The 25110-nt window shown below is 44.8% G+C and overlaps 1 protein-coding gene across 2 annotated transcripts in view; it reads left to right on the forward strand.

The window, feature by feature from the left end:
* The window catches only part of CNOT10 (CCR4-NOT transcription complex subunit 10), a 147181-nt gene that overhangs the window by 22789 nt on the left and 99282 nt on the right, over positions 1-25110 (forward strand). Inside the window, exons 6-7 of one of the 2 annotated variants that reach the window (XM_069730029.1) lie at positions 7587-7655; positions 22685-22833. In XM_069730029.1, coding sequence (XP_069586130.1) covers positions 7587-7655; positions 22685-22833 — 218 coding nt within the window. The remainder of the gene's footprint in view (positions 1-7586; positions 7656-22684; positions 22834-25110) is intronic. The other variant, XM_069730030.1, reaches the window with a different exon arrangement.

The raw sequence follows: 25110 nt of genomic DNA on the forward strand, positions 1-25110 counted from the left end.
TCTTCCAGGATCTACTACCGCACCTGGAAGGCCTACTTCCGTTGGTGCGAGTCCAACCGCGTGCCGCCTATGGTTTTTTCCCTGCCTTCTCTTTTGGCCTTCCTTCAGGCAGGACTGGATTCGGGCCTGGCTCTTAGTTCCCTGAAGGGTCAGGTCTCTGCGCTTTCCATCCTCTTTCAGAAGACCTTGGCCTCTCGGCCACAGATTAAGACCTTCTTTCAGGGGGTAGCCCACGCCGTCCCGCCGTACAGGGCCCCTGTGGAGGCATGGGACCTAAACCTGGTACTGGACGTTTTGAAGGTTTCTCCCTTTGAACCTCTTAGGGAGATTCCTCTATCAGTTTTATCTTGGAAGGTGGCCTTTCTTGTGGCCATCACGTCCATTCGCCGCGTTTCCGAGCTGGCGGCACTGTCTTGCCGCCCTCCGTTTTTGGTCATTCACCAGGACAAGGTGGTCTTCCGACGTCCACCTTCTTTTCTTCCTAAGGTGGTTTCCACCTTCCACCTCAACGAGGACATCGTTCTACCTTCCTTTTGTCCAGCTCCGACCCATCCTCTGGAGCGATCGTTGAACAAGCTGGACCTAGTCAGGGCAGTGAGGATTTATCTGGATAGAACATCCTCTTTCCGGAAGACGGATTCATTTTTCGTCATTCCTGATGGCATGCGCAGAGGCCAGCCGGCTTCTAAAGCGACTATTGCTCGCTGAATCAGAACGGCAATTTTGGAGGCTTACCGGGTCAAGAACAGAGTGCCCCCTCCTGGGATTAAGGCTCACTCTACCCGGGCAGTCGGCGCCTCCTGGGCGGTGCACCACAGGGCTTCCGCCCTACAGCTTTGCAAAGCGGCAACTTGGTCTTCCATCCACACGTTCGCCAAATTTTACAAGGTCCATACCTACGCATTGGCGGACGCCAGCCTAGGCAGAAGGATCCTGCAGGCGGCAGTGGTGAGTCCTCTGACCTGATGGAAGTCTGTTTTCCCGCCCTTGGGACTGCTTTGGGACGTCCCATGGTTCCTGTGTCCCCCAATGAGAGGCGATAAAGAAAACAGGATTTTTGGTTGCTTACCGTAAAATCTGTTTCTTGAAGCCTCCATTGGGGGACACAGCTCCCTCCCAATGTTTTCTGTTGTTATCTGTTCTATGACTGTTCTCACGTTACAGTTCTCAAGTTTGTGGTTATGGTTTTTCAACCTTGTTTCATTATCTCCTACTGCTTTCTCACTAACTGAAGAGTATAATGCCAGTCGGTGGGGTGTACACTGCAGAGGAGGAGCTAACTTTTTTATTTGCATAGTGTCAGCCTCCTAGTGGCAGCAGCATACACCATGGTTCCTGTGTCCCCCAATGGAGGCTTCAAGAAACAGATTTTACGGTAAGCAACCAAAAATCCTGTTTTAAGCACTATAGATAGCACTATAGATACCTTTGTAACTGTTTTTGTATTGTCCTTTTTCTTCAAAAATTCGTTATTCTGTTGGTCTGCACTAAAAGGAAATAATCTGGCTCTCATATGGAATACGAGAGGGAGGAAGGCATCTATGTTCTCAGTTAGGGCAGTAAAAATAGGTTGTCGATGAGGTGGAAATATCCCTAGGAATGTAATATGAATGAACATGAATTAGTGACGACAGCAGCACGTTGGACGCCAGACTCAGATCTAGCATGTATTACAATGAATGAAGGAATGATGATTGCAGCTTAAAAGCATTAGTCGCTCTAATTTTTATTACTTAAAGCAATAGTACACGTGAAAATAAGCAACTTTGTCATGTATGTCATCGGAGAAATCTGCTTTTTTTTTGTCTGACATCATTCATCAGTCTATACCAAAATTCTCAGTTTTGATGTAAATTCTGTATTCAGTGAAGACTTTCCCATTACTGAGATAGGAGATGGCTGCTGGTGCTGATTAGATTCTGTTCCCCATCCCACTATAAACCCAACATCCCATAGAGAACCATTTTCAGAGCGGGTAAAGAATAACAGAGTATAACATTTGTAGAAGGGGGAGAGGAAGGGAAAAAAAGGGTTAACAATTAAAGGGAATCTGTCGCCAGAAAAAATGCTATTAACCTGAAGATATGGAGATAATCTACAGGTAAATGGCGTTATTAGCCTGCCTGGTTTCCGCAGTTAAACACTGCGTGGAGAAAATAAACTCTATTCTCCCTGACAACGTTCGGGTTTATTTACTGCAGTGGCACCAGCGCTGGTTCTGCCACCACTCTGATTACACAGAGCAGCGGCTGTAACTGCGCCCCGGGCCCTGACTGACAGCCGGCCCCAATGCAGAGCGATTGTCAGGGCCAAGGGTGCGGATACAGCTGCCACTCTGTATACTCAGGGCGATGACTGAATCCACACTATCGCCACTCCAGTGACTGAAACTGGGCCCTGGCCCTTACTGACAGTTAGCCCCAATGTCTTTCAGGGCCAGAGGTGTGGTTACATTCATGCGTCAACGCTGGTTGTCTCCGCTCTGAAATACAGAGTGGCTGTGGTAACCATGCATCTGGCATTAGGGCCTGCTGTCAGTCCAAGATACAGAGCGGCTGTGGTACCATGCACCTGGCATTAGGGCCTGCTGTCAGTCCAAAATTCAGAGCGGCAGCGCTAACCGTGCACCTCGCATTAGGGCCTACTGTCAGTCCGAATTACAGAGCGGCAGCGGTAACAGTGCACCTGGCATTAGGGCCTGCTGTCAGTCCAAAATTCAGAGCGGCTGCGGTAACCGTGCACCTGGCATTAGGGCCTGCTGTCAGTCCGAAATACAGAGCGGCAGCGGTAACCGTGCACCTGGCATTAGGGCCTACTGTCAGTCAGAAATACAGAGCGGCTGCAGTAATCATGTACCTGGCATTAGAGCCTGCTGTCAGTCTGAAATACAAATCCTCTGGGCTAACCGTGCACCTGGCATTAGGGCCTGCTTTCAGTCTGAAATACAGATCCTCTGGGCTAACCGTGCACCTGGCATTAGGGCCTGCTTTCAGTCCGAAATACAGAGCGGCTGGGGTAACCGTGCACCTGACATTAGGGTCTGCTGTCAGTCCGAAATACAGAGCGGCTGTGGTAACCATGCACCTGGCATTAGAGCCTGCTGTCAGTCCGAAATTCAGAGCATCTGCGGTAACCATGTACCTGGCATTAGAGCCTGCTGTTAGTCCGAAATACAGAGCATCTGCGGTAACCGTGCACCTGGCATTAGGGCCTACTGTCAGTCCGAAATAGAGCGGCTGCGGTAACCGTGCACCTGGCATTAGGGCCTGCTGTCAGTCCGAAATACAGAGCGGCTGCGGTAACCATGCACCTGGCATTAGGGCCCTACTGTCAGTCAGGGCCAGAGGTGCGGTTTCAGTCATGCACCGGCGCTGGTTGTGACCACTTCGATGTACAGTGCGGTGGCTATAACCGTGCGCCCAGTCAGTCAGAGCAGGGCATCGTTAGAGCCGCCGCTCTGTATTCTCTGTGGTGAATGAACCTGTGGCGCCACTGCCCCGTGACTGACACAAACACTGCCGGGTTAGAATAAAGTTAATTTTCTCCTCACCCCCAAAATTGAAGATGAGCTAAGCCCACTGGCATCAGGAGCTTATCTACAGCATTCTGTTAAGCTGTATATAAGACCCCGATGTATCCTGAAAGATGAGAAAAAGAGGATAGATTATACTCACCTGGGCGGGCGGTCCGATCCGATGGGCGTCTCGGTCCGGGGCCTCCCATCTTCTTACGATGACGTCCTCTTCTTGTATTCACGCTCCGGCGCAGGCATACTTTGTCTGCCCTGTTGAGGGCAGAGCAAAGTACGCCTGCCCCAGAGCCGCAGCGTGAAGACAAGAAGAGGACGTCATCATAAGAAGATGGGAGGCGCTGGACCGGACCGAGACGCCCATTGGATCGGACCGCCCGCCCAGGTGAGTATAATCTATCCTCTTTTTCTCATCTTTCGGGATACATCGGAGGCTTATCTACAGCATTACAGAATGCTGTAGATAAGCCCCTGATGCCGGTGGCCTTAGCTCATCTTCGATTTTGGGGGTGACAGGTTCCCTTTAAGTGCAGACTCTGAGCAGAATAACACTATTAACCTCTTTCCAACCAGATTATATTGTTTATCCTTGATTGTAGTTCTCCCATAGATGTAGGTCTTGTGTCTAACCAATGACATGCAAGAATTTTACGTGGTCCATCTTCAAGTACTCTGATTTCACTCCATTCACCCTTTCTATGTAGGCGATGACCTGATTCCAAAATGGGCCTATCTGTCTACATTTCCACATCATGTCTTCCCCTGACCTACAGAGAATCTCATCAGCACCAGCTGCCATCTCCTATCTCAGTAATGAGAAATTTTTCACTGAACACAGACTTTAACTCAGAATTAAGAATTTTATAATGACTGAAAATTCTGGCACAGAAAGAAGCTGAGTCCTCTGATGAGATATATTGCACAGTTGCTCAGTTTCATGAGTATTATTGATTTATGTAATAAAAATTAAAACGACAATTACACTTTTAATACAATCATTTAAAGATAACCAATAACGAAAGAAAAAAAGAGAATCTATGTTAGGCTACGTTCACACTAGCGTTGTGCGCCGCTGCGTCGGCGACGCACAACGCACCGAAAAACGCACGCAAAAACGCTGCGTTTTTCGACACGTGCGTCGTTTTTTGACGAAAATCGGACGCAAGAAAAATGCAACTTGTTGCGTTTTCTTGGTCCGACGCTAGCGTCAAAAAAGACGCACGTGTCGGAAAACGCAACAAGCAAAAACGCATGCGTTCCCCATGTTAAACATAGGGGCGCATGATGCGTGCGTCGCCGCTGCGTCGCCCGACGCTAGCGCGACGCACACTAGCCGAACGCTAGTGTGAACGTAGCCTTAAAAGGGTATTCCCATCTCCAAGATTCTGTCCCAATGTGTAGTGATGAGCGAGTATACTCGTTGCTCGGGTTTTCCTGAGCACGTTCGGGTGACCACCGAGTATTTGTTAGTGTTCGGAGATTTAGTTTTCATCGAGGCAGCTGAATGATTTACAGCTACTAGCCAGCCTGAGTACATGTGGGGGTTGCCTGGTTGCTAGGGAATCCTCACATGTAATCAAGCTGGCTAGTAGCTGTAAATCATTCAGCTGAGACAATGAAAACCTAATCTCCGAACACTAACAAATACTCGGAGGTCACCCGAGTGTGCTTGGGAAAACCCGAGCAACGAGTACACTCTCTCATCACTAATAATTAGTAGTGTAGTTCTTCTGATTTGCTATATCGCTTACTCCATGTGCAGGCATTGTAGTAGTTTAAGTATCCATGGTTATGACCACTCACAGTGTCAGTTGTTAGTGGTCGTGACTATGGATACCTAAGGTACTGCAATGCCCTGCACAAGGGGTAAGGAAGATGGCAAATCAAAAGAACTATGCTACATTTCAAATTGGAGGTATTTGCGAATATTCTTATTATTACACCTACTACATATTGGGATAGGATCTTGGAGATGGGAATATCTTGTTAAGGTGTGTGTATAACCATTAATTCCATGTTCCTGTGGGGCTTGATAGTAGTCTAGTCGTGGTCTATCTTATTGACTGACAGACATCTGTGTGAATACTCGAAGGAGTTTCCTTCTATTATTTCAATAAGAGCTGATCTGCAATACTTAGATGGCATTCTGCTCCATATTCTGTTTTATCTGGCCGTGCTGCAAACACCTGATCGGTAGTGACGAGCGCCAGTGCTCGTTACTCGAGTTTGCCTAGGGTGCTCGGGTATGCACCGAGTATCGCGGGTGATCAAGTAACATGTTCGAGCCCATGTGGCCTCATATTTCACGCCTGTTATCCACAAAACATGCGAGGATTGCCTGAGAAACATGGGGATTCCCCACTTTTTGTGGCTGTCTTAACAACCGCTGGCCACAAGGACTAGGACATGTCACTCTAGCACCCGCGATACTCGGTGCGAACCCGAGCACCTTAGGCAAACTCAAGTAACGAGCACTGGCGCTCATCACTGCTGGTCGGTCGAGATGCCAGGTGTCTGACCCCACTGATAAGATATTGATGACTAGTCTTAAAGGCTCCTGCAGATGATCCTATTAATGGTCTGACTGTGATCAGATTGCTTGATTTCTCTCTAGCCTGTCCGAAGAAAGCCATTGCATGCCCGAGTTTCATCTGATATTCGCATATCGCTCGGCCATGCAAGTCAGTGAGTGCGTGGAATCTCCGGTGATATCTTTGTCCAGTCTGATTTCCATGAACTGACAGAATGGAGAAGATAAAGAAATGTTTTTTTTTCTATCTTCTCATCTTAGAGAATCGGATCACGCTATGATCACACTCAGATCTGAGTGTGGTGTGCATAATGAACCGATTCTCTAAATACTGTCATCTGCTCCTGCCCTTAGGATAAGTCTTCAGTTTCAACGTGTTGGAAAACCTCTTTACACTCGGTGGCTGTCAATCATTGAGTAAGACCGCCTAAGTGCACAGTAACCTTACCTTACATTATACCGAATCGTTTCCCAGTAAACTGTATATTAATCCGCTCAGCTTTCTAACCTGCTGCCTGCAGCTCTCGGGTCGTGTGTGTCACAGGTGCCCTTCAAACTCTGGATAGGTAAGTGTTTCATTTGCTTAGAAAAAGTAACAAATATGTCTACTGCATGTTATATAGACCTATACAGAAAAAGCCAGTCGGCTATTGTGTTTTCATTGTTTGTAGAAGAGGGCACAAGGGATTATGAAACAAGTCTCCCCTTATCCACAGGTTAGGTAAGAACGCTGGGACCTGCACGATAATCTGAATTTTTATCCCTGCCAGAATGAATCGGCAGTACACATGATTGACCATTGCCCCATGCACTCCCTATGGGGTTGCTGAGTGCTGCCCTATTTTTATATTTTTTATTTATATATATTATATTTTATATTTTTATATTTTTTTTCCATGGGGCGGCCCCAAAATAATGAATACAAAAATAGGGAAAAAGGAAAAAATGCCATGACTAAGACCTGATGGTCGAAACGCGTCGGCGTTGACCACCTGGGACCCCCATCTCTTTTTTGCAAATGTTTGCATTTTAAAGTGTTTTCAATAAATTGACTTTTTAGAAGATCCATGCTGGAGATTATTTTTTCTTTTTCAAAATAATGAATGGAGCAGTGGTCAGGCATCTAACCTGCTGCACCATTTTTAATGGGGAGTTAAAGTTCCTTGTCAAGGACTAAAAATTCCCCATTCTGCCGGTTAGTGTGGGTTCCAGCGCTCAGACCCCCGCCATGGATAGATGATAACTTGTTTTATTAGGGCAGCCCCATTAAACAGCATGCTGCGATCTTCAGGTACCAGGCCCACCACTGTGACGGTATGTTCTTGGCCTTCATATCGGGATCGTTGTAATGTTGCGATCACCATGGTCACTGGTGGCAGGTCCTAATATCCTTTATACCAAGATATACATCAACAGGAATAATGTTTTTTGTGTGATCCGTTTCCTATTGGTTTTGTCAGTCTTCAACCCTTTCTATTTTGTCTACACCATATTTTCCATCATGCTTTCTTGCCACTAATATTTTAGGTAGGTCTCTGAGAATGCCCAGAACATCGCCCCAAAGCTGTAAAGGACCATTTACACCATGCAGACGAGGTGAAGACTCATTTTACATTTTGATGTTTTTTTCCTCCCTTCCCTCTAAGGTCCGGTGGAAACTGTAAACCGATCAGGATCGCATGTCGTTACACATCCAGTGGGAAACATTCTCTTCTCTGAAAGAATGCACATTCATCTATCCATACTAGCAAGATTTGAGGCTGCTAAACGTTTTCTATAGTATAGATTCTTAAGTCTAAGATACTTGTTATGGGAATATTTTTTTCTAAAGTTTATTGGTAGATTATTATTTGTTCATGGAAAACTCGAGGGAATCTGTCAATTGATTCATGATTCTCAAACTGTGGTCATCACGAATCCAATTATAGCTGGGCATGTTCTTATCTGAATCGCACCATCATTTCAGAGAAAACATAGCGGCATAGATCCAGCCAAGGAGGTAAGGAAGAGACAAGACTAGCCCGGCACTTCTCCTGTTCGGTTTCTTCCCATGCCGCTCCATGTGATTGACAGGTCTCTGGTTATGTACATACATAGGAGAAACCTGTCCGTCAACTAGAGTGGCGCTGGGAGAATCTGGTTGGGCATGGTGACGGCCTAGTCTCATCTCTTCCTATTGTGCAACCAGGCGCTGGTTCGGTATGCCGCGGTTTGGACATCATTAATTGACTGATGTGTTCCCTTTAAAGGGGTGTTTGTATGTCATAACATCACTCAGCTATGGCACAGTTAGTGTGCAATAATGGGACAAGAAGCCTTTTGGGTTTTTTTTTTTTTTTTGTTTTTTTTTTTTTTAGTGTGGAGTATCTTTCACCCCCATCCAGAAAATATGGCATTTATTCCTTTCTGTATGGAAATTCCTGAAATGAAAGTGTCAATTGGCAGAACGTATTAAGGCAGCTGCTGTGACCAGCTTAAAATCTTGCTAATATGATAAATGTGTAAACTGTGGGTGCATGCATATATATTGCCTTTTATGACTTGTAAAGAACTATTTAGTAAGTATGAAACCTTACAGAGGTTTACAACTCATGAGAAGGCCTTTAATGGGCTTTTTCTAGTTTTAGCTTCTAATTTTGAAAATACAAAACAACTGCAGATGAGTTAGGGCTTCCAATATGTTGTTCTGGGAGACGCTAATGGCTCGTAGTCCATACATGGTTGCCTTGTCTAGCTGGGAGACATTGGCTTTTTAAAGCACCACTCCAGGGTTTTTGTTTTTTCTTTTCTTCAGCGCTGGAGTGGCACTTTAAATGTAAGCTCTCTGCCCCCGTTCTTATACTTACCTTCCAATGGCTTCACCTTTTACCGATGCCGGTCAGGTCCCACTGCACCATCTTGTTCCGTAACTTCTATCTAGCTCAGGGGTGTCAAACTGCATTCCTCGAGGGCTGCAAACAGGTCATGTTTTCAGGATTTCCTTGTACTGCACAGGTGATAATTTAATGAGCTACACACATAATGATTGCAGCACCTTGTGCAATGCTAAGGAAATCTTGGAAGACCCGCATGGTTTGCGGCCCTCGAGGAATGCAGTTTGACACTAGCTGGAAGTCACAAGCTACTTCTCAAGAGCTCAGTGCAAATCTGATAGCCAGAACAAGGCTGTCACAGAGATGTATTGAAAAGTGACCTCCAGTGCGCTCCATGAAACACTTGTGCTGCCGGCAGGAACAATGCTGGAAAAGATTGAAGGCGACAGGTGAGTATAAGACAGGAGGCAGGAGCATTACACATAAAGCGCCACTCCAGTGGTACAATAGGAAAAAAAAAGCGCTGGAGTGGTGTTTTACATGTGCTATTATCATAGGAGCCAGCGTAATATCAGGTGCCACTTTAAATTCAGCTTTGTCCATACTCTTAATAGGTAATATAAGAGCACATAGGTCACCTGGAAAAGACAATTCATACAACTGAGAACTACAGTGAGCTGCATGTTTGTTTGTGGATGAATGAATATCAATGAAACGCCCACTATTTATATATTTAAATTTGTATAAACTAGATTGTGGCCCGATTCTAACGCATCGGGTATTCTAGAATATGCATGTCCCCGTAGTATATGGACAATGATGATTCCAGAATTCGCGGCAGACTGTGCCCGTCGCTGATTGGTCGAGGCAACCTTTATGACATCATCGTCGCCATGGCAACCATTATGACATCATCGTCGCTGTGTCCGTTGCTGATTGGTCGAGGCAACCTTTATGACATCGTCGCCATGGCAACCATTATGGCATCATTGTCGCTGTGCCCATCGCTGATTGGTCGAGGCAACCTTTATGACATCATTGTCGCCATGGCAACCATTATGACATCGTCGCTGTGCCCATTGCTGATTGGTCGAGGCCTGGCGGCCTCGACCAATCAGACGCGGGATGTCTGCGTCCTTTATGACATCACCGTCGCTGTGCCCGTCGCTGATTGGTCGAGGCCTGGCGGCCTCGACCAATCAGAGACGCGGGATTTCCAAGACAGACAGACAGACAGACAGACGGACGGAAAAACCCTTAGACAATTATATATATAGATTAACATCATGCACATGTTTGTATGTATATGTATGGGGATGTGTGTATGTATGTACAATATATATATATATATATATATATATATATATATATATATATATATATATATATATATATATATATATATATATATATATATATATATATATATATATATATATATATACATATACATATACATACATACATTTATTTACAGGTGCTTCTAACAAAATTAGAATATCATCAAAAAGTTAATTTCAGTTCTTCAATACAAAAAGTGACACTCCTACATTATATAGTCATTACAAACAGAGTGATCTATTTCAAGTGTTTATTTGTTAATGTTGATGATTATGGCTTACAGCCAATGAAAACCCAAAAGTCATTATCTCAGTAAATTAGAATACTTTATAACACCAGCTTGAAAAATGATTTTAAAATCTGAAATGTTGGCCTACTGAAATGTATGTTCAGTAAATGCACTCATTACTTGGTTGAGGCTTCTTTTTGCGTCAATTACTGCAACAATGCGGTGTGGCATGGAGGCGATCAGCCTGTGGCACTTCTTAGGTGTTATGGAAGCCCAGGCTGCTTTGATAGCAGCCTTCAGCTCTTCTGCATTGTGGGGTCTCATGTCTCATCTTCTTCTTGACAATACCCCATAGATTCTCTATGGGGTTAAGGTCAGGCGAGTTTGCTGGCCAATCAAGCACCGTGATACTGTTGTTTTTAAACCAGGTATTGGTATTTTTGGCAGTGTGGACAGGTGCCAATTCTTGGTGGAGAATGAAGTTCCCATCTCCAAAAAGCTTGTTGGCAGAGGGAAGCATGAAGGACTCTAAAATTCCCCGATAGATGGCTGCGCTGACTTTTGTCTTGGTAAAACATAGTGGACCTACACCAGCAGATGACATGACTCCCCAAACCATCACGGATTGTGGAAACTTCACACTAGACCTCATGCAGCTTGGATTGTGGCCTCTCCACTCTTCCTCCAGACTCTGGAACCTTGATTTCCAAATGAAATGCAACATTTACTTTCATCTGAAAACAACACCTTGGACCACTGAGCATCAGTCCAGTTCTTTTTCTCCTTGGCCCAGGTAAGACGCTTCTGGCGTTGTCTATTGGTCATGAGTGACTTGACACAAGGAATGTGACACTTGTAGCCCATGTCCTGGATACGTCTGTGAGTGGTGGCTCTTGAAGCAATGACTCCAGCAGCAGTCCACTCCTTGTGAATCTCCCCCAAACTTTTGAATGGCCTTTTTCTTAACAATCCTTTCCAGGCTGCGGTTATCCCGGTTGCTGGTGCACCTTTTTCTACCACACTTTTTCCTTCCACTCCACTTTCCATTAATATGCTTGGATACAGCACTCTGTGAACAGCCAGCTTCTTTAGCAATGACCTTTTGTGGCTTACTCTCCTTGTGGAGTGTGTCAGTGACTGCCTTCTGGACATCTGTTAAATCAGCAGTCTTCCCCATGATTATAGAGCTACTTAAACAGACTAAGGGACCTTTTTATATGCTTAGAAAGCCTTTGCGGGTGTTTTTTTTTTTTTTTGTTTTGTTTTTTTGTTTTTTAATCTAATTTACTGAGATAATGACTTTTGGGTTTTCATTGGATGTAAGCCGTAATCATCAACATTAACAGAAATAAACACTTGAACTAGATCACTCTGTTTGCAATGACTCTATATAATATATGCGTTTCACTTTTTGTATTGAACTGAAATAAATTAAATTTTTGATGATATTCTAATTTTGTGAGAAGCCCCTGTAAAGAATATATACGTATACACATTTTTTTTTTATTTCGTTTTTTCTTTCTATGAGACTAAAATCAGATGTTAATGTACCGTATATACTCGAGTATAAGCCGACCCGAGTATAAGCCGACCCCCCTAATTTTGCCACAAAAAACTGGGAAAGCTTATTGACTCGAGTATAAGCCTAGGGTGGAAATGCAGCATTTACCGGTGAATTTCAAAAATAAAAATAGATCATTATTTCCCCATAGCTGTGCCATATAGTGCTCTGCACCGTTCATATTTCCCCATAGCTCTGCCATATAGTGGTCTGCACTGTTCATACTGCCCCATAGCTGTGCCATATAGTGCTCTGCACCGTTCATACTGCCCCATAGCTGTGCCATATAGTGCTCTGCACCGTTCATACTGCCCCATAGCTGTGCCATATAGTGCTCTGCACCGTTCATACTGCCCCATAGCTGTGCCATATAGTGCTCTGCACCGTTCATACTGCCCCATAGCTGTGCCATATAGTGCTCTGCACCGTTCATACTGTCCCATAGCTGTGCCATATAGTGCTCTGCACCGTTCATACTTCCCCATAGCTGTGCCACATAGTGCTCTGCACCGTTCATTATTTCCCCATAGCTGTGCCATATAGTGCTCTGCACCGTTCATACTGCCCCATAGCTGTGCCATATAGTGCTCTGCACCGTTCATATTTCCCCATAGCTGTGCCATATAGTGCTCTGCACCGTTCACACTGCCCCATAGCTGTGCCATATAGTGCTCTGCACAGTTCATACTGCCCCATAGCTGTGCCATATAGTGCTCTGCACCGTTCATACTGCCCCATAGCTGTGCCATATAGTGCTCTGCACCGTTCATACTGCCCCATAGCTGTGCCACATAGTGCTCTGCACCGTTCATTATTTCCCCATAGCTGTGCCATATAGTGCTCTGCACCGTTCATACTGCCCCATAGCTGTGCCATATAGTGCTCTGCACCGTTCATATTTCCCCATAGCTGTGCCATATAGTGCTCTGCACCGTTCATATTTCCCCATAGATGCTCCACATAAATCTGTGCTGCTGCTGCCGCTGCAATAATAAGAAAAAAGCCATACTCACCTCTCTTGATTGCAGCTCCCAGCGTCTCGTTCTGGCGTCCGGTCCCGGCGTCTCTCCGCTCTGACTGATCAGGCAGAGGGCGCCGCGCACACTATATGCGTCATCGCGCCCTCTGACCTGCACAGTCAGTGCAGATAGACGCCGGGAAGATGGAGCGGCGCCCGGCGGCTGAAACGGGGACAGGTAAATATGACATACTTACCTGGTCCTGGCGTCCGGCTCCTTCTCCCGCACAGCTGTCTTCGGTGCCGCAGCTTCTTCCTCTATCAGCGGTCACCGGCACCGCTGATTAGAGAAATTAATACGCGGCTCCACCCCTATGGGAGGTGGAGCCGCCTATTAATTTCTCTAATGAGCGGTCCCATGTGACCGCTGAAGAGGGGAAGAAGCTGCAGCACAGAAGACCGTGAGACGGCAGGGGGAGCGCCAGGATCGCTGGAAGCAGGTAAGTATGCCTCAGCGCCCTCTCCCCCTCACCCTGCCACCCACCTTGACTCGAGTATAAGCCGAGAGGGGCACTTTCAGCCGAAAAATTTGGGCTGAAAATCTCGGCTTATACTCAAGTATATACGGTAATTAAACTAACAAAAGAAACACCTCCTGCAAATCTTTTCCCTTCCCCTCTTAACCCCTTCACCCCAAAGCCTGTTTTCACCTAAGTGACAGGGCCAATTTTTACAATTCTGACCACTGTCACTTTATGAGGTCATAACTCTGAAACGCTTCAACGGATCCTGGTGATTCTGACACTGTTTTCTCGTGACATATTGTACTTCATGATAGTGGTAAAACTTCTTCGATATGACTTGCATTTATTTGTGAAAAAAACAAAAATTTGTCGGAAATTATGAAAATTTAGAAATTTTCAAACTCTTAGTTTTTATGCCCTTAAATTAGAGAGTTATATCACATAATATAGTTAATAAACAACATTTCCCACATGTCTGCTTTACATCAGCACAATTTTGGAAACATAATTTTTTTTTGTTAGGACGTTATAAGGGTTAAAAGTTGACCAGCGATTTCTCATTTTTGCAACAAAATTTGCAAAACCATTTTTTTACGGACCAACTCACACTTGAAGTGACTTTAAGGGGTCTATATGACAGAAAATGCCCAAAAGTGACACCATTCTAAAAACTGCACCCCTCAAGGTACTCAAAACCACATTCAAAAAGTTTATTAACCCTTCAGGTGCTTCACAGGAATTTTTTGAATGTTTAAAAAAATTGAACATTTAACTTTTTTTTCACAAAATTTTTACTTCAGGTCCAATTTGTTTCATTTTACCAAGGGTAACAGGAGAAATTGGACCACAAAAATCGTTGTACAATTTGTCCTGAGTACGCCGATACCCCATATTTGGGGGTAAACCACTGTTTGGGCACATGGCAGAGCTCGGAAGGGAAGGAGCGCCATTTGACTTTTCAATGCAAGATTTGCTGGAATTGAGATCGGAGCCCATGTCACGATTGGAGAGCCCCTGATGTGCCTAAACAGTGGAAACCCCCACAAGTGACACCATTTTGGAAAGTAGACCCCCTAAGGAACTAATCTAGATGTGTGGTGAGCACTTTGAACCTCCAAGTGCTTCACAGAAGTTTATAATGTAGAGCCGTAAAAAAAAATTTATATTAATTTTCACAAAAATGATCTTTTTGCCCCAAATTTTTTATTTTCCCAAGGGTAACAGGATAAATTGGACCCCAAAAGTTGTTATGCAATTTGTCCTGAGTACGTCGATACTTCATATATGGGGATAAACCACTGTTTGAGCGCATGGCAGAGCTCGGAAGGGAAAGAGTGCCATTTGACTTTTCAATGCAAAATTGGCTGGAATTGAGATCGGACGCCATGTCGCATTTGGAGAGCCCCTGACGTGCCTTAACAGTGGAAACCCCCCACAAGTGACCCCATTTTGGAAAGAAGACCCCCTAAGGAACTTATCTAGATGTGTGGTGAGCACTTTTAACCCCCAATTGTTTCACTAAAGTTTAGAATGTAGCATTGTGAAAATTAAAAAATCATTTTTTTTTTCCACAAAATGATGTTTTAGCCCGCAATTTTTTTTTTCCCAAGGGTAACAGGAGAAATTGGACCACAAATGTTATTGTCCAATTTGTCCTGAGTACGCTGATACCCCACATGTGGGGGGGAACCACTGTTTGGGTGCACGGCAGAGCTCGGAAGGGAAGGAGCGCCATTTGAAATGCAGACTTAGATGGATTGGTCTGCAGGCGTCATGTTGCATTTGCAGAGCCCCTGATGTACCTAAACAGTAGAAACCCCCCACAAGTGACCCCATATTGGAAACTAGACCCCCCAAGGAACTTATCTAGATGTGTTGTGAGAGCTTTGAACCTACAAGTGTTTCACTACAGTTTATAACGCAGAGCCGTGAAAATAAAAAATATTTTTTTCCATGAAAATGATATTTTATCCCCTATGTTTTTATTTTCCCAAGGGTAACAGGACAAATTGGACCCCAAAAGTTGTTGTCCAACTTGTCCTGAGAACGCTGATACCCCATATGTTGGGGGGAACCACTGTTTGGGCACACAGGAGAACTCTGAAGGGAAGGAGCCCTGTTTTACTTTTTCAAAGCAGAATTGGCTGGAATTGAGATCGGACGCCATGTCGCGTTTGGAGAGCCCCTGATGTGCCTAAACAGTGGAAACCCCCAGTTATAACTGAAGCCCTAGCCCTAGCCCTAACCCTAGCACTAACCCTAGCCCTAATGGGAAAATGGAAATAAATACATTTTTTTACATTTTATTATTTTTCCCAAACTAAGGGGGTGATGAAGGGGGGTTTGATTTACTTTTATAGCGTTTTTTTGGCGGATTTTTATGATTGGCAGCCGTCACACACTAAAAGACGCTTTTTATTGCAAAAAATAGTTTTTGCATCACCACATTTTGAGAGCTATAATTTATCCATATTTTGGCCCACAGAGTCATATGAGGTCTTGTTTTTTGCGGGACGAGTTGACGTTTTTATTGGTAACATTTTCGGGCAGATGACATTTTTTGATCGCTTTTTATTCCGATTTTTGGGAGGCGGAATGAACAAAAACCAGCAATTCCTGAATTTCTTTTAGGGGGGGGGCGTTTATACCGTTCCACGTGTGGTAAAATGGATAAAGCAGTTTTATTCTTCAGGTCAGTACGATTACAGCGATACCTCATTTATGTAATTTTTTTTATGTTTTGGCGCTTTTACACAATAAAAACTATTTTATATAAAAAAATAATTGTTTTTGCATCTCATTATTCTGAGAGCTATAACTTTTTTATTTTTCTGCTTATGATGCTGTATGGCAGCTTTTTTTTGCGGGACAAGATGACGTTTTCAGCGGTACCATGGTTATTTATATCCGTCGTTTTGATCGCGTGTTATTCCACTTTTTGTTCGCCTGTATGATAATAAAGCAATGTTTTTTGCCTTTTTTTTTTTTGCGGTGTTCACTGAAGGGGTTAACTAGTGGGATAGTTTTATAGACCGGGTCGTTACGGACGCGGCGATACCAAATATGTGTACATTTATTGTTTTTTTTTTTTTTTTTTTACATAAATAAATGGATTTATTGGGAAATGTTTTTTTTTTTTTTTAATTTGGGGATTTTTTTTTTTTTTCTTTTTTACACATTCTATTTTTTTTTTGAACTTTCTAACATTGTCCCAGGGTGGGACATCTCTGTATTTAGATCAGATCGTTGATCTGACACTGTGCATAGCACAGTGTCAGATCAACGATCTGACATGCAGTTTAGCTGGCTTTCCAGCGCCTGCTCTTAGCAGGCGCCGGCTAGCCAGGTCACTTCATGACCCCGGAAGGAGTCCAGCGGCCATCTTGGATCCGGGGACTCCTTCCGGGTCACCGGAGCAACGCGATCTCATTGCGTTGCTCCGGTGGGAGAGCGCAGGGAGCCCCCGTCCCTGCGCGATCCCCCTCTATGCCGCTGTCACTGACAGCGGCATCAGAGGGGTTAAATGCCCGCGATCGGCGATAGCGCCGATCGTGGGCATTGCTGCGGGGTGTCAGCTGTCATATACAGCTGACACCCGCACCCGATCACCGCGGCGCTCAGCGCGAGACCGCGGTGATCGGTGCGCCGTACTAGTACTGCTGCTGGCACAAATGCAGTGCCGGCAGCGCAGTACTAGTACGGCGCATGGCGCGAAGGGGTTAATCTAGACCTGATGTTCCACCAGTGCTCTCAGTCTTTGCTTACAGTAGGCCGCACATTACTGCTGTGATCCTGTGCTGTTTGCATGTAAACAAAACTAAGAGCATTGCTGCATCATTGGGGAAAGCATAAATGAGTGGTTTTGCCTTTTTTTTTTTTTCTTTCTAAAATCGACAGCTGCTTTTAAAACAATAGGAGTTTGATAACTTTTTAAGCCCTTAAAGCACCATTCCCTCGTTGTTTTTTTCTCCATGCTGAAGTGTTGCTTTAAATGAAAGCCCCCTGCCCCCGGTCATATACTCTCCTTCCGGCGGCTACACCTCTTAAGGTACCTTCACACATAACGATATTGTTAACGATATCGTTGCTATTTGTGACGTAGCAACGATATCGTTAATGAAATCGTTATGTGTGACAGCGACCAACGATCAGGCCCCTGCTGGGAGATCGTTGGTCGCTGAGGAAAGTCCAGAACTTTATTTCGTCGCTGGACTCCCTGGAGACATCGCTGGATCGGCGTGTGTGACACCGATCCAGCGATGTCTTCACTGGTAACCAGGGTAAACATCGGGTAACTAAGCGCAGGGCCGCGCTTAGTAACCCGATGTTTACCCTGGTTACCATGCTAAAAGTAAAAAAAAACAAACACTAGATACTTACCTACCGCTGTCTGTCCTCCAGCGCTGTGCTCTGCACTCCTCCTGTACTGTCTGTGAGCACAGCGGCCGGAAAGCAGAGCGGTGACGTCACCGCTCTGCTTTCCGGCTCGCAGCCAGTACAGGAGGAGAGCAGAGAAGCAGAGCGCAGCGCTGGAGGACAGACGGCTGTAGGTAAGTATGTAGTGTTTGTTTTTTTTTACTTTTAGCATGGTAACCAGGGTAAACATCGGGTTACTAAGCGCGGCCCTGCGCTTAGTTACCCGATGTTTACCCTGGTTACCGGCATCGTTGGTCGCTGGAGAGCGGTCTGTGTGACAGCTCTCCAGCGACCAAACAGCGACGCTGCAGCGATCCGGATCGTTGTCGGTATCGCTGCAGCGTCGCTAAATGTGAAGGGGCCTTTACTGACAGCACTTCAGTCCTGTGGTGTCATATTGTGACAGTAGTTTCAGAACAAAGCTCTCATAGCCTTGTATTGAAAAGTGACCTCTGACGCGCTCCAGCAGACAATGGAGCAGCCGGCGTGTTACTTTTTGCTAGAAACTGATTGGAGCGATGCTGGAAAAGAATGAAGGTGATGACAGGTGAGTAATGAGACATTGGGTAGAGGACTTACATTTAAAGCTCCACTCCAACTGTGCAAAAACGCTGGAGTGGTGCTTTAATGTTGGACATTACTCCTTTTTGTAACTGTGAAATGAGCAGGCAACCTACTACTTCTTACCACTCATCACCCCATAAATAAATAAAACAAAGAAAAATGTTTTGCCATTAGGTTTTTTTTTTTGTAAAAGTAAAAACCAACATAGTATCAACAAGAGACGTCAACTCATTCACAAAGAACAAGATCTCACCCAGCTCTGTCGGTGGAAGAGTGTAAAATTACAGCTTTTATGTTGATGCAAAAACATAACTTTTTGTGTTTTTTAGTGTACATAAGTACAAAGACACAGGTTTTCCTTCTATGTAAATCTAGTATCGCTGTAGTAGTATTAATTCAGAAAATAAAGCAGTCCTCACTTTTACTGCACAGTGAAAAGTGTGAAAAAAAATTGTTGAATTTGTGTTCTCTCATAAGTCAGAATAAAAATAAAGTATCAAGAACTCCAAATGGTACCATTTTAAACATGAGCTCATCCTGCAAAAAAACAAGCTGTCGTACAAAAAAGTTGAGAGGGGGAGGTTTTCCACGTTACTGATGGCTCAAAGGTCCTGGAAAAGCGATATGGTTTCCCAAAACCAGTCCAGGAAAATCCATGAATCCAAAGCCAAATGGACTCATGCATGCCCTCTGAGCAGTGTACCCAAACCACCCCCTTTTAAGGTTTGCACGTATGCCGTAGCCCCAGAGTAGGCACAGATTTCAATGTATAAAACAAAAGTCTCATAAAACAATTCTTAATCGTCTCCGGCCGCTTCTCCTGCTCTGTAATGTGCTGCCCAGACATTCTTCATATGTCTTGTCACAATGTATCTTCTTAAAGGATGAAGTATTAGGACATGTGCACACCACATCTTTCTCAGGTGGATTCCGCCTGAAATAGCTCTAAAAAAGGAATACAAAATAATGAGCGTAATGCGCAACAATGTCGTAATGTCTTTAGTAATTTCTTTAAGCTGCTTCAGGCTTTGAAAAACTAAATGCGTCTGAAAGAGGTGACTGTCCCATCCTTCTGGTGGCTTCAGCTTGGAAGCTGCCACTATTTTATCTAGAAATCTGACCGTAATCTTTGTACAGTAGTCTTCAACTCCAGAACATAAACCCTCCACACATTTTCCAAAGTTCATAATAAAAAAAAATTAAAACAGACACACACACCCTTTGTCACACCCTTTGTCACACCCTTTGTCACACCCTTTGTCACACCCTTTGTCACACCCTTTGTCACACCCTTTGTCACACCCTTTGTCACACCCTTTGTCACACCCTTTGTCACACCCTTTGTCACACCCATGCTCTGACACACACACTCTTAGCCTGGTTTCACATTTGCGTCTGACGCAGCGTTTCATCTGCACAAATCCGCATGCGTCCTGCATACATATCTTTAACATGGTCTACGCAGGGACATACGTCCGCCTGCGGATGCGAACACATGCGTTGTTTCTCGGTGTGTGGCGGGGTCCGGCGAACACAACATGTTGCATTTTTGGAAGCATCAAAAATTCGCCAAATATGCGCATGCGGATGAGTGCGTTACTGTCTATGGGAACGCATGCGTTCGATGCGCTTGCGTACTTCGGACTGCACATGTCCAGGAGCCGATTAAGACACGCCCTCCAGGAAATATCAAACGCATGCCCATAAAAACATGAACGCAGGCAAAAAAATGCATACAAACACATGCACACACATGCCGTCATTCGTAAGCTGATGCGGATAAAAAAAACGCTGCGTTAGCATGTGTTTGTGCATATGTTTGCGGATGATACGCTGCGCACATAGACGCAAATGTGAAACTAGCCACACACACTCTCTCTCTCTCTCACACACACACACACACACACACACACACACACACACACACACACACACACACACACACACACACACACACACTCACATACACACTTTTGCTGCTGCTTTGCCTTGTCCGTTCTCCTTATAACCTGACCTCCTCTACTGGCATTTGCTTCAGAGCGCTGTGTGACAACAAATATGGCTGCCTTTACAACTCCCACAAGGATTGTCGCCCTGCTGTCCCCGAGTTCTGACAATAAACTTGCTTCGTTCTATTAGATATAACTTTTTGGCCAAATTTTGTTGCCTAACATATTTTAAAGACACTTAAGACCCTAAGATAAACCAACTCCATGTTACACCAATTCATACATTTGAGTACAAAAGTACTCTTATACGTATGTGTGTCTGTCACCGGGGGCATATACTCGCACCGCTCACTAATGCAGGATTACAGTATAGGAGGACATTGTTGTATTTCTTGCGGACGTAGACAGCTGTCTGCGCAATATTGCATTTTACTGACTTCACACAATTGTTACTGCTCCTAACTTGGCTTGTATGACTGTTTGACCTGTTGGTAAGCTCTTACAGGTTTATCTTTAAAAAAAAAATATTCTCAAACGAAACTTATCAGGGTTACACTTAGGCCATGTTCACACAGTGCGTTTTTTACCGCGGAACCGCGGCGGTTTTGCCGCTGCGGTTCCGCAGCTGTTTTCCATGCAGGGTACAGTACACTGTACCCTATGGAAAACAGGACACACTGTGCACATGGTCCGGAAATTGTAAAAAAAAAGACGCGCTGAATAGCTCCCGGAAAAAAGAAGGAGCATGTCAATTCTTTTTCCGGAGCCGCAGCGGTTCTGCACCCATAGACCTCCATTGTGAGGTCCAAACCGCAGTAAAACCCGCAGATCAAAAATATATCTGCGGGTTTTACTGCGGTTTGATGTGCAGAACCGCTGCAGCAGGAAGTGCGGGGGAGCGGGCGGAAGTGCGTGGGCGGAGTGTGGCTGCCCCCCCCGTGTTCCGATCCCGCCCCCCGTGCTCCGATGCCCCCCCCCAGTGCTCCGATGCCCCCCCCAGTGCTCTGATGCCCCCCCCGTGCCCTAATCGCCCCCCCTTATACTCACCCGGCGTCCCGGTGTCCGTCCGGCCGTCTTCTCCCTGGGCGCCGCCATCTTGCAAAATGGCGGGCGCATGCGCAGTGCGCCCGCCGAATCTGCCGGCCGGCAGATTCGTTCCAAAGTGCATTTTGATCACTGAGATAGGTTATATCTCAGTGATCAAAATAAAAAAATAGTAAATGACACCCCCCCCCCTTTGTCACCCCCATAGGTAGGGACAATAAAAAAAATAAAGAATTTTTTTTTTTTTTTTTCACTAAGGTTAGAATAGGGGTAGGGTTAGGGTTAGGGTTAGGGGTAGGGTTAGGGGTAGGGGTAGGGTTAGGGTTAGGGGTAGGGTTAGGGGTAGGGTATTTTCAGCCATTTTAACCCTAAAAAAATTCCTAGAAAACACACAGACTCTGGCTAGAAAACTGCATCAAAAAAACGCATCAAAAACGGACCAAAAAAGGACCAAAAAAAGGACCTGCGTTTTCTGCCAAGAGCTGCAGTTTTTTAAAAAACAGTCAGGAAAAAAAAAGGATGGAAATCCTGAACGTGTGAACATACCCTTAGTATGATTTGTGGGTTGCCCACACTTCAGTCTTCAGGATTTACTGTACGGTTCTTGAATCAAACTTGACCAAATCCTATCGAAATTAATTTTCTTCTGACCTCTTCCATTTTGTTTGGCTGATGTTAGATGGACTTGGCAAAAGTGGTGGTATAACATTAGTAGCCTCTTATTGAAGTCTGTGAGGGGGAAAGGCTCCTTCCTCAGCCAATTATTTCCTAGACATGATCGTGAGAATGATGGTGACCTATCATTTAGAGATCTTTATATGTACAGTGAAAACTGCTTGACCTTGGAAGAGGATGGACTTCAAATGATAGATGGCCAGTATGCAGATTCTATGGTTCATCGTCAAACGTATTTGGCTGAGATTACGCAGCCAGTGTCTGATACTTGCTGCCCGTTCCACAGGCAGCTTGTATCCGCTGTCAGATTCCCTTTAAAATCTGATGTGGATGAAAGGCTGATCTTCTCAAAGAGATGGTCTTATAGAGAGGTTTCACTGTATCATTTTTCATGGAATGTGAGAGAAAACCGGGTTGAAGGAGAAGAGGAGACTAATAAGAATTTCATAGATTTTATGTTTTTTCATTGTTCTTTAGTTGCACAAGTCTATCAGCTTAACAATTTTCTTTTTTATATACGTGTTTGTGTTTTTTTTCTATTTATATTTCAGAAGAGAAATTTGCACATGCGGTATGCTTTTTGCTGGTTGACCTCTACCTTCTAACTTACCAAACAGAAAAGGCATTACACCTTCTGGTGGTACTGGAAAAAATGATCTTGCAGGGCAACAATAATAATAAAAATGGTAAAAATAATGAGGTGAGTCTAAACGCCAGTTCCACTTTACAATTCTACTACGCGATCACGATGGAGTCACAAAGCCATAGATGGAGCCAAAGACTACAGTATTCAATCGGCATCCAAAACATTAAAGGGAATATGTCAGCATAACATGACTGTTCAGACCAAGTTCTGGTGCTCTGTCCACTCTTGGCATGGCCAAATATACAGTGGGTGCGGAAAGTTTTCATACCCCTTTAAATTTTTCACTCTTTGTTTCATTACAGCCATTTGGTAAATTCAAAAAAGTTCATTTTTTTCTCTTTAATGTACACTCTGCACCCCATCTTGACTGAAGAAGAAAAAAAAAAAACAGAAATGCAGTAATTTTTGCAAATTTATTACATAAAAGAACAAATGAAATATCACATGGTCAATAAGTATTCAGACCCTTTGCTCATTGAGTAGAAGCACCCTTTTGAGCTAGTACAGCCATGAGTCGTCTTGGGAATGACGCAACAAGTTTCTCACACCTGATTCGGGGATCCTCTGCCATTCTTCCTTGCAGATCCTCTCCAGTTCCGTCAGGTTGGATGGTGAACGTTGAACAGCCATTTTCAGGTTTCTCCAGAGATGCTCAATTGGGTTTAGGTCAGGGCTCTGGCTGGGCCACTCAAGAATGGTCACAGAGTTGTTCTGAAGCCACTCCTTTGTTATTTCAGCTGTGTGCTTAGGGTTATTGTCTTGTTGGAAGGTGAACTTCGGCCAAGTCTGAGGTCCAGAGCGCTCTGGAAGAGGTTTTCATCCAGGATATCTCTGTACTTGGCGGCATTCATGTTTCCTTCAATGGCAACCCGTCGTCCTGGCCCTGCAGCTGAAAAACACACCCATAGCATGATGCTGCCACTACCATGTTTTACTGTTGGGATTATATTGGGCAGGGGATGAGCAGTGCCTGGTTTTCTCCACACATAACGCTTAGAATTATGACCAAAAAGGTCTATGTTTGTCTCATCAGACCACAGAATCTTATTTCTCATAGTCTGGGAGTCTTTCATGTGGTGGTTTTTTTTTTTTTTCTTTTAGCAAACACTATGCGGGCTTTAATACGTCTTGCACTGAGGAGAGGCTTCTGTCAGGCCACTCTGCCATAAAAACTTGACTGGTGGAACTTTCTCCCATCTCCCTACTGCATCTCTGGAGCTCAGCCACAGTGATCTTGGCGTTCTTCTTTACCGCTCTCACCAAGGCTCTTCTCCCACAATTGCTCAGTTTAAAACTTCTGGTGGTCCCAAACTTCTTCCATTTAAGGATTATGGAGGCCACTGTGCTCTTAGGAACCTTGAGTACTGCAGAAATTCTGTTGTTACCTTGGCCACATTTGTGCCTTGCCACAATTCTGTCTCTGAGCTCCTTGGCCAGTTCCTTTGACCTCATGATTCTCATTTGGTCTGACATGCACTGTGAGCTGTGAGGTCTTATATAGACAGGTGTGTGCCTTTCCAAATCAAGTCCTATCAGTTTAATTGAACACAGCTGGACTCCAATGAAGGAGGAGAACCATCTCAAGGAGGATCACAAGGAAATGGACAGCATGTGACTTAAATATGTGTCCGAGCAAAGGGTCTGAATACTTATGACCATGTGATATTTCAGTTTTTCTTTTTTAAATTTCTACATTTGTTTTTTTCAGTCAAGATGGGGTGCAGAGTGTACATTAATGAGAAAAAAAATGAACTTTCTCCTACGCCTCTTTGGGGGACACAGGACCATGGGTGTTATGCTGCTGCCACTAGGAGGACACTAAGTCAACAAAAAGATTAACTCCTCCTCTGCAGTATACACCCCTTCACTGGCTACAATTTCAACCAGTTCTTGCTTAGTGTCTGTAGGAGGCACTTGGGTCTTTTTTTCAGACCCCAACTTTCTTGTTTTAATTTTTAGAGCCTCTCTTCCCATCCTTCGCTGCCTCTTGGGTGGCTAAGGCTATGGTTGCTTGGGCCGAGACGCTTTCCACGACCATGCAAGCTAGCGACTTACCCCCAGAAGCGATCAACCTGGCTAACCAGATAGCCCAGGTCGGGGACCTCGTAGTCAACGGCTCAATAGACGCAGCCAATTGCGCTGCACAGGCAGCCGCGAATGCAATCTCCATTAGAAGAGCCCTGTGGCTCAGGGATTGGCGAGCACCCCCCCCCCCCCCACGCACTTCTTCCAGTCTTGCCCCCCCAAAATCAAAGACAACAGCTCTTCTCCAGGCCATATGGGCACTTCAAAGGGACGGAGTCATCATGCCGGTTCCCCAAGACCAAAGGT

Source organism: Ranitomeya imitator, chromosome 6 (assembly GCF_032444005.1).
Source record: "Ranitomeya imitator isolate aRanImi1 chromosome 6, aRanImi1.pri, whole genome shotgun sequence".
Taxonomy (NCBI): Eukaryota; Metazoa; Chordata; class Amphibia; order Anura; family Dendrobatidae; genus Ranitomeya; species Ranitomeya imitator.